General features: G+C 34.4%; 1 protein-coding gene across 1 annotated transcript; it reads right to left on the bottom strand.

The window, feature by feature from the left end:
• LOC18596485 (pyruvate dehydrogenase E1 component subunit beta-3, chloroplastic) lies at positions 5,795 to 9,080 on the bottom strand. The gene is made up of 4 exons (XM_018123843.1): positions 8,766 to 9,080; positions 8,567 to 8,673; positions 8,428 to 8,471; positions 5,795 to 7,140 (listed from the first exon to the last, which is right to left on the bottom strand). Exons 1-4 carry the CDS (start codon positions 8,872 to 8,874, stop codon positions 6,168 to 6,170), a joined length of 1,233 nt encoding a protein of 410 aa, XP_017979332.1. The 5' UTR covers positions 8,875 to 9,080; the 3' UTR covers positions 5,795 to 6,167.

The following is a 10,893-nucleotide window of genomic DNA, read 5'->3' as shown; positions in this document are numbered from 1 at the left end:
TTAAATTAATTAATTAATTATTTAGATAAGCTTTGTAAAAAAGTAAAAAAATTGACCAACAAACATGGATTTAAATGATCAAAAAAATAAAGTATATATATAAATAAATAAATATATATAAAATATAAAATATAAAAAATAAATCACTTTAAATTATTAAACATATTATCGCATGAATAACGAACTAACTAAATTAATAAAACGTGTTCATGTAGATATCATCATTTTATTTTGTCATAGCATGCCACGTTTATCTTGCAAATGGTGCGGGAGTTCTGATGATGGGATTTCTCCGAGGAGCTCGTAGAGACGAGTTCTTCCGGGGATATCTCTAGGTGAGGAGAATTTCGAAACTTCACCAAAGCGTTGGGATAGTCTTCGAATAATTTTCCAATAAAAGATTGCCGACTCCATCATTTAAAATAAACAAGTCACGACATCATTCTACACTTGCATCATATGCATACGTAAGACCAAGCGAAAAACTCAGTCTGACAATTCAATAAAAATTTTTATATTTAATAAAAATAGGGATTAAACTAAGAAAAGACTATATTAAGATAACTTAAGATTAAATGGTACCGTTTATGAAATAGGCATTACGGGGGTGCTAACCCTTCTCCGTGCGGAATCGCACTCCCGAACCCATCTCTAAAAAAAAAAAAAAACATGGATCAGTTCTCGTTCTTTCGAATGACCTAAAATTAATTTAGGACTTCGTCGATTAAGAATCGAGTTAATAGGTGACCAATCACACCCAGATAAAAAAGATTGGTGGCGACTCCCACACCTTGTGATTTTAATTTTCGCCCCGCGTATGGCGGACGGGTTCCCGGACCCGCACGTCACGACAAATCCCAACATCTGTTAGCTCTTTGTAATGTGAAAAAAAAATTCTTTAATAGATTCTGACTAGATAAATTATTGGATTAATAACAAGAAAATATATTTTTTATATTTTAAAAACATTTTTTTTGTATTTTTGCAAAAATCTATAATCATTTTCTTTATTTTTTATATTCTAAACATTAAAATTATATTTGTACTAAAAACCATTTGTTAGTAAAAATATAAAAAGATCATTTTTTTTTTCCCATTTTTTTCCTAGCATTTTTCTCTTTGTTTGCCTCCATGGCCGCCGACTTGGAAGGCTAAATCTGGCTGCTTCTCAAGGTCAGATTCGACCTAGAGAAGCTAAATTCGGCTTCTGAAGTCGGATTTACGCCGTCTGGCGCTAGATGATACCTCATCGGCTTATTTGTAAAAAAAATTATTACTTTTATTTTCTTTTTCACATTAACAAGGGCTAATAGAATTTTGGGATTTTTTATGGAATATTCCTTTTCCATCATATGATAGTAATTTTGCACCAAAAATTGCATCAAAATAAAAAATAAAGTGATAAATTGGAAAATTTCTAATTTAGTAAAATGGTAAATTTGATTATTAACCTTATATTTATATAAGAAGGAATGGTAGATATAGAATATGTTTTCTTAAAGAAAAGTATTAAAATGATGACAAAAAATTTACACATTAATTAAATTAAAAATATTAAAAATTTTGAAATTTAAAAAATAATGTCGTTATCTTTTTTTTTTCTTTTGAAAAACGTAAAATCAATAAGTGGGGTAAAAATGGAACCATAGTTTTGGACCTTCAACTTGTATAGCAATAATCTTTATTTATTATTAAGTGATTTTAAATTAAATATTCATTTTCGTCAAGAATTTTATTTAAATCAAGTAATAAAAGATCTTCAATAGCAAATTAAGCAGAGAATAATATTCCAACCAACCCAAAAGAAATTCATCTTCAAATATTATTTCCTCCCAACTTAATTTGAGTATTAAAGAGATTTACAAGAGAGTTGAGTTGAAGTAGAGGTCATTTTCCATGCAACCTTTTCCCACAAATTCCTACAAGCCCTAATAAGCAAACAACATAAATGGTCAGGTAAGTTATAATATTTCATAGAGACAACTTTCTTGGGATGCTGCAAATGGTTTTAATGCCCTAATCCTGATATCCACAAGAACAGGTTTCAACAGTGTGAGCCCCGCGGCCCCCTCATCTCCTCCATTTCTTTATTAACAAATCCTCAGCAAGACTTAAAAACACTGAGATGATTTATGGAAGACATTTTGAAAATGTGGGGTGGCTAGAAAAGACCGTTGAGGTTGCTTTCAAGCCCTAAACAGCTAACATTTATCTTCACACCAGTCTTTGTCTCTGGCCCACGATGTCATCAGCAATGGAAATGGGATAATGGTATGGATGCATTTCACTTTATGGTGAACCTAAGGGGAAAAAATTGGTCCCCGTTGTGCATGTTATAGGCACTTGGAAACCACGAGAAACAATTTCTTTTTGGAGGGAGGAGGGGTCACTTTCTTGAGGGGGTCAGCAGGTCTGGTGCACTGATAACCCCTACATGATTCACTTATGCCAACCTTAACCACATGCATCCCAACACCCACAACTTGCTATGCACATGGTCCATTCACATGCCTAATGCACACAAAAAGTACAATGTTTCTGGCTTTATACCATGTTATCCATGAATCATGATGATATATGAAGAGGGTTTAGTCTCATCAATTCAAGAAGTTAATTTCGAATACCATTTGACCCAAAAACAAAATGAACAGTTTGCTTGATTATGGCACATATGAATAAATCCCAAAGGTGATTAGAGAGATTTCTAGAGGAGGTGGCCGTCTTTGGAACAGGGTATCATATGACACTGTCGAACGAATCTTGCTAAAGACAAATTTAGGCAGATTCTACCAATAAACAGGAAAAGCAAAAAAATAAATAAATTTCATTTTGTTAATGACAAAAAGAACATATCATATCCAAACATCTACCGCCAACTAATCACAGGATTCCACGAGTCTTTCACATGGGTAGATATGAATGCATATCTAGACTGCTGCTGGGGCCAATCTTGCCTGAATTGATTTAAAGGAGCATTGTTTGATAATTCATGTTCATGCACTTACTGATATGTGTTTAACACCTTTGCTGATCTGATCTGCTCAGAACCAGCAGTTAGCTAAGAAATGATATTAGGCTGTGAGTCTGAGACTCTGAGTGTTCACAGAGAACACGGCACTGCGTCATTCATGCATGGATCATTGGACAGCAACAAGTGTACGAAGGACATGTTTAAGCATGTTTGAGACAGGAGTTTTAATTAAGAATGAGCACGTTTTTTGTTTTGATTATCTGTAGTTGATAGCTCTTTGCATGGGAACGAATCATTGATAAAATATGTCAGTCTTAAATATTATTGACTCTTAGACCAACCTTTCTCTACTTGTTTGTTCTTGCTGGTACTGACTAGCAGAACAAGTGGACAATAATTACTAGAAATTATTTTTGACAGGGACAAAAAAATCTTGAATAATTTATACATAAAGCTTACCACTAAGTGGCATCTTCAATTAAAAATGAAACAATTCCCAGCTAATTTATGTTACAATTCAGCTGAAAACCAAAATACTGCTAAACCAACACAGCATGAGCTATTAAATTTCATCAGACACCAGTTTCGGCCCAATCAATGAATCCATCTCAAAAGCATATACTCTCTAATATCTTTGGCTAGTAGCAATGTCCAATTGATATATGATCAGGTGAATAAAAATGAGGAAAAAAGATCATGGCAAGCAGGCAGCAGCTTAATTTTATTTGAAGTAAGCCAATCAGGCACATGTGCTAGGAAAATAACAGACCAAGAGGAAAAAAAAATTGAAAACTATTACCATGATGGGGTGCAAGTCAATGCCAAGAAGTTGGAACATAGAACAGGAAAAAATTTAATAACACATAAAAGAAATTAAAACTTAAATCCGATTTTGATTTGAAACGCAGGGAACAAAAGAAACGAATCATATCTTAAAACGATTTCTGTCCCAGAAGCTAAAACATAAACGGCTGCTTTTAAAGAAGAAACCTTGCTGTATAGTAACCATGTTCATGCTCTTGCTCATGCACTTAATTAGTTCTACCTACCATTGATACGCTGATTCTGGTTACAGTAAGGAACGAGCACAAGACAAGTAGTTGTAAAGCGCTTGCAACTTGCAAAAAACCCATGATGTCCATGTCAGAACATAAAACCACTCACATGCAATCAAAACAAATGCGGGTGAACATGCTTATGCTTGTTTGAGCACACTCTGGGAAATGAAATGAGAAGAAAGGATTTGCTGCATTTATTGTTTACACTAGCAGCCACTCATGGAGTTAGGAATATTAGATTTACTATCTGTAAATACAGATAGAGCATGGGCTAGTTCAAGTGTAACCAATCTAAAAATTGAAAAAGATGAGTGAGCCAAGCTGGAATCATAGTCGACACACAGATGAGGAGTGAGATTTGAAAAATCATCAACCTAAAAACTGGTTGCACTTTGCTTTCCAACATCTTTAGCAACCCGACATAAACTGTTACTGCTTCATAGATATTGGCATTGATGAATAAATTAGACACACTGATTATGGAAATCATTTGTATTCTTGTATAAAACTTGGGCATAATTTAAATAATGTGTTGCTGTCTAGCGACCTTTTTCTCAAAACATTTGAACCAAAAGTGAAAGAGTAAACAGTATATCAGGAACTCATATTACTCTTCAGCGGACAATCCGACATAACTGGTATAGCTTTCTACTGTGAGAAAGAGAGCATGCTCCGGTTTTGCTGCTCCCTGCAGATGCCCACATGCATATGTATGTGGTTGAAAATCAAGCCAGCAAAGTAGCACCCATCACTACTAACAAGATCAACTCATCTTTTTTGACAGAAACAATTAATGCTGATACATGTACATAGAATGCCATAGATTTTTATGGAATCAAGATTCAAGACAACACAACTGGATCGAGAACCAGCACTATGACTTCAGACATAAAAACAAGGCCTCCTATCTCTTAAAGAAATATCTAGCCGTCTATTAATAATTTGATTTATTCCTCATGTCTTCCACATGGGTAGATTTGAATGCAAATCAAGAAAGCAAGAGGTTGTCAATCTCTGTAATGATTGCTTTCCTCGACTGCTGGACACATTGTTATGCATGTACTAGCTGACACACTGAAAAACATAGCTATTCATGCAACAGCTTTCAAAGACCCAACGTTTTTTACTGTGTCAAGATCCTTTGGCAAACTGTCGTTAGTATATTGCTTCAGCAAGACCATTTTCCAGGGTATGAATCCTTCACAATGGTTGGCAGAAGCCACTCAACATGCTTGTTTGAATCCACTAATTAATCTCATCTAATCTTAATGATAGAAAGTGCAAAAAGGAGGAAGTAAAACACAGTCCAGCTTTATGGCAATTGAAATGGCACGATAGCAGCCATACGTCACCTTTCCAAATGTCCTAAATAAGTTTTAAGTTTCCCTCCCCAACTTGGTAATCCCAAAGAAAGGGCATACAGCTTTAACAGAAGTTACTATAAAATATCTGACGTATCAAATTTCAATGATTCACATTAAGGTTCACCCCAATCTACAAAAACATCACGATCAGCTTCTCATTGATCTTATATAATCGAGTAGGGTTCTCTTAGCATGGACAGAGAACCCTCGGTTAAGTACCTAAAAACGAAAAAGAACCAACAATATTAAGCATGAGTTAGCTTCTGCTCAAATCAAAACTCTATAAAAGAGCCCAGTTTAGATGTTGGCCCAATAAAAGAAACCTGAGCAGACAACTCAGAAGTTAGAATGCCGCCACGAGGTGATTACTTTTGAAAGTGATAACCACTGCAATTTAAAGACAATAATAAAAAGATATAAATAACTGAGATTATTTTGCCACACCACATTCCATAAGGAAAAAATAGACAAAATGAATTACATGGCTTATCTCACTAGTAATGTGACAGAGCAACTGGAAGTGGAGAGTTATTTTCCAGTACTCTACCTGTAACTATTGCTGAAACAAGATCTCACTTGCCATTTCAGTGAAGAAAGAACTGGATCAAACAGAAGGCCTCAACTCGATGAACTTTTGCAAGATTTAACTAACACAAATTGCTAACAAACAGAAATTAGATTTCAAAAACAAGGTTGCGAGAGAACTTGTTTAGAAATAAACATAACAAAAGTAACAAAACTTCAATTATGCCGTCACTATTTCTGCTGTTGCAACTAATGACAGAGCTGCTCAACGGCTGTCACAATCTGAGCTGGCTGAACAACAGTCCATTCCTCCAATGTTCCGGCGTATGGTGTTGGCACATCCTGTGAAGATAAGCACATAATTGGAGCATCCAAATAATCAAGGAAATTCTCATTGATGGCAGCAGTCAAGCTAGCACCAATACCACCAGTCCGCATGCACTCCTCCACAATAAGAACACGATGTGTCTTCTTGACTGAGTTCCCAATAGTGTAAAGATCAAATGGTTTCAGAGACCTAATATCAATTACTTCAGGATCATAACCCTTGTTCACCAAAGTTTTTGCAGCCTGCATCACATGATACCTCATCCGTGAATAGGTTAGAATAGTGACATGTTCTCCAGGCCTTACCATCTCAGCTTCCTCAAGATTACAGATATAATCTTCATCTGGAATTCTCTCCTTGAGGTTGTAAAGCAAAACATGCTCAAAAAGTATAACAGGGTTCTCGCTTCTGATCGCGGCCTTCATTAAGCCCTTGGCATTGTAAGGGGTTGAGCACGCAACCATTTGGATTCCAGGGATTGATTGAAAATATGACTCAAGGCGTTGAGAGTGCTCAGCCCCCAGTTGACGTCCAACACCACCAGGTCCACGAATAACTATGGGAATGGTAAACTGACCACCAGATGTATAATGAAGCATACCACAGTTATTGGAGATCTGATTAAAAGCAAGGAGGAGAAATCCCATGTTCATACCCTCAACAACTGGTCTCAGACCAGTCATAGCAGCTCCAATTCCCATGCCAGTGAAGGAGTTCTCAGCAATAGGGGTGTCAAGCACCCTAAGGTCCCCAAACTTTGTAGCCAGTCCTTTGGTCACTTTGTATGAGCCTCCATAGTGACCCACATCTTCACCCATGACACATACAGAGGGATCCCTCTCCATTTCTTCTTCCAAGCCCTCTCGTAAAGCCTCAAAGAGTAAAAGCTCATGTCTGGCAATAAAATAATGATCTAGTTAAATTCAATACCGATAAGTGATATTGACATGATAGTGCTAACATTTTTCCTAAAAGAAAATAGAAAAAACAAAAGACATGATAATGCAAACAAGTATGAATGCAGAAATTTGATGATGCAATATTATGCCATTGCAACACACAAAAACAGAGACATTATACACCAACACATACATACATCCAACACTCAACTGATGCCCTTTTCACTCACATTTGACACATATAAAACCACACACACAGCCCTTTCCTATAAGGTTATAACCAAAAACTTTGCTACTAACTAAAGGAGAAAAACTTCCTTATCGTCAGTGGAAATAAGCAATGAGGTTTTCCTTTAGAAATGAATTTTATTTGAATTTCATTTGAAACCATTTTAAGTATATGCAATCTTGTTACTGTTACTTGATAACAAGAAAAAATTACATGTTTCGGAAATAATGTAGAAGTAACTAAATGGAAAAAGAAACATGGATCAAGAAATATATTTTGTAAACAATGCACATTTGGCATCTTATTTGACAACAATAAAAGGAAAACAGGTCTGCGATAGCTCAGTAACTGCACTAAAACTTGCAGGATTACAACAGCGAAGAACAATGCTTGTCAAAACAAAGGCATGAATGAAAAAGAGTAAGCAAACTACAACATAGCGATACCAACAAATAGTTCACTTATGAAAGACAGCATTGATTTCACAAAGGGGTGAATGGAATCAAATGCACAAACCTTACACCACAACATGAGGTTAAAGACTTTGTTAAGCATGCATCTCAAACAGGAAATTATCTAAGCACACACATTCCTCACACGTGCTAGAAACTATGGTATCAATGGTATCTCTCAGACTTGTATTTAAAAAGTCTGAAGAATAAGATACATGTGAGAATTATGTGATTAAACCTAATAAAGAAGCAGCATTTGAGTCAAATATGCCCATGGAGAAATCTGATTAGAAAACCAAAATACATAAAAATCTAAAAAAAAAAACAACAGAACAAAAAATAAAAGATTTTGATGTTATCTTCAAGGAATATCATTAGACAGCGAAGTTTTTAACAACATTTGCCAACCAATGCTAATAATGTAGTACTAAAATCAACATATTTCATATCGCCACCAGACACTAAAACACAATTTAGTTGTTATTTTAACTACTTGCCTTTTACTTTCATAAAAATCATATCTTTAAAGACAAAATTGAGCAGCGGACTACAATGCAACACTAATTCGAAAGCTAGCTTTAAATCGAAATTAGAATCATACCCTGGTTTTGAAGATGAAGAAGTTGCAGAGCTGTCAGCCTTGGTCTGAAACATTAACAAAATACAATCAAATTTAGTAACAACACAAAATAAAAAAAAATTCAAAATGTAAAATGAAAGAGAAAAGGGAGAATCATTACAGCAACTGCATTGGCAATCAATTGCTGAGCCCTTCGACCTCTAGGGTTCAAATCCAAGTTCACGTTTCCATCAGATCTGACCACAACAACGCTCGCCCCTTTCTTCACTGCATCAAATCAAATTTCAAAAAGAAAATTAACTAAAAAAGAAAGAAACGAAACCAGTAGAAAATCGAAGAAAAAATTGAGTGCAGCGAACCGGAGAAGGATCTACGAGGAGAGAAAAGCAACTTCTTGGAATCAAAAGAATTGGACGGTGACGACGATAAAGCTGCAGCAGCTCCAACTCCTTGGAAGATCGCGGCCATTGGATTTGCACCCGCGAAAAACAAAAAGATAATGAAAAATGAAATTTAATTTCAAAGAAAAGGAAATGGAAATGGAAATGGATTTAAGAGGGAGAGTGGAAATTTATACGTGAAAAGGAAATCGAAATGGGCGGAGAATTTGAGGGTCTTTTATTAATTTTTAGTTTACGTTGGGCGATTTATTTCAAGTGCCAAGAGAGCGAGCCACCACACCTTAAAAGGGCTTCGTTTTCATCGACGACTATTTGCTTCGGTATTGATGCTCACCTGTGACGTTTCAACATGTTCGAATGGATTGCGGACACGAGGGTGGAAAAAGGAAGTTGGGTTACGAAATTGCCCTCCTTTGCAAAACGTGGGGAGATTCGATTCGATGAAATTGAGGGTGTAAGATAACAGAGCGTGTGGTTTTTCTGGTTTGTGTATGACGTGTATCGTTTGGTGACCCACCAGGTCCTTAGACCAACTAACAACCCTAACCAGCAGCTCGTTAATGTGGTTGAAATTAGTTTCTAGTAGGGCAGTCATCTGGTGCTCCTGAGCTCACAATTTCTAAGTACAAAGATCCATTATTGATTCATTCTTCTTCTCCTCTTTTCCTTTTTTTTTATTAGAAAAATAAATTGGTTTTTGTTTAGTAAAATTCTTTTGTCATGAAAAAAGCAAATGGAATAGAAGGATTGCTATTCATGTTCTAATTTAAAAGATTTATAATATATTTCTTTTAGCTTTATTTTTTTAAAACAATAACAAATAAGAATTTAGGTGATTTAGTTTATTGAACCATGTCAATAGATGCAAAGATTCCCATGAGAATGGGATGATAATGTAAGATCTTTCAAAGTTTCTTAACCTCTAACCCTAATGCATCCAATTTGATTTTTTTTTTTTATCAAAGTGATGGAGTATTATACTATTTTGACAAATCCCTACACAAATGCTCCCTAATACATCCAATTACCATAGTTCAGTAAAGTTCCAATATTAACCTTTAAAGTTCCAATAGTTTGACGGTAAAAAAATTTTCCGTCAGCATGTTGAGCACTGTGCGAAAACTTCCAACAATATTGGCATTTGACTTTTTAGAAGATAACGCCTTCGACAGGTGCACTGATTTTGACCTTAGGGCATGATTTGTATTATTATTATTTTTTTAATTTTTATTTCATTTATTTTTTATTAGTGTGATTTTTCAAGATTGTCCAAGGCCCAAATGGCCTGTTAAGTATTAACCCTTGAGAGCTTTTAAACCCCATTAATAAGTTGGGCTTTGGACCCAAATAACAAATTGTATTCCAAGTCCATTGAACAAATTAAGTTTAAAGCCTAAAATGACATTAATCCAAACTTTTTTAAAAAATAAAAATAAATATTTAAATTGGTTATATTTATTCAAATTTTCGTTAAGCAGTCCGAATAAAATGGAGTGATACATATTATACGTGAATAACAGAGTGAAACTCGTGTAGCAATAAATATGATTGATGTATGTAAAACAAGGAAAAATTATGCGTGAAAAATTGGACTATCATCATTGTTTTGGAGTTGAATAGTGCAAAGCTTGTTTTGGGCGGAGGCCCTCTTGAATTGAAGAAGAAGCTGCTGGCTCGTATAAAGAGTTACAGGTAAGTAAAATTAAATATGATTTAGGTAAAATGAGTCTATTTAATTGATTCATTAGATCAATTGGTTCAAAATATTTAGTCCAATTGGTTTTTTTGGTCAATTCTCGATTTTAAAATTTTTAGACCAATTCACTAAAAAAAATTTTTTATATAATATTTTATATATATATTAAGAAGAATTGATAGTAAACTTAATTAATAATATATTTAAAATATATTAGTTTATTATATGTAAGAATACAAATCAAATCATAACAATTTAATTTTAGCTATATATATTTATTTATAATTTTTTATTAATATAAACTTACAAGTTATATATTTTAAATATTACAATTTATATGTTAGTATTATAATATATAATGATAAATATCCTACATATTAATATGTTATA

Source organism: Theobroma cacao, chromosome 6, assembly GCF_000208745.1.
Source record: "Theobroma cacao cultivar B97-61/B2 chromosome 6, Criollo_cocoa_genome_V2, whole genome shotgun sequence".
NCBI classification, from domain to species: domain Eukaryota; kingdom Viridiplantae; phylum Streptophyta; class Magnoliopsida; order Malvales; family Malvaceae; genus Theobroma; species Theobroma cacao.
This window is presented reverse-complemented; position numbering and strand designations above follow the sequence as displayed.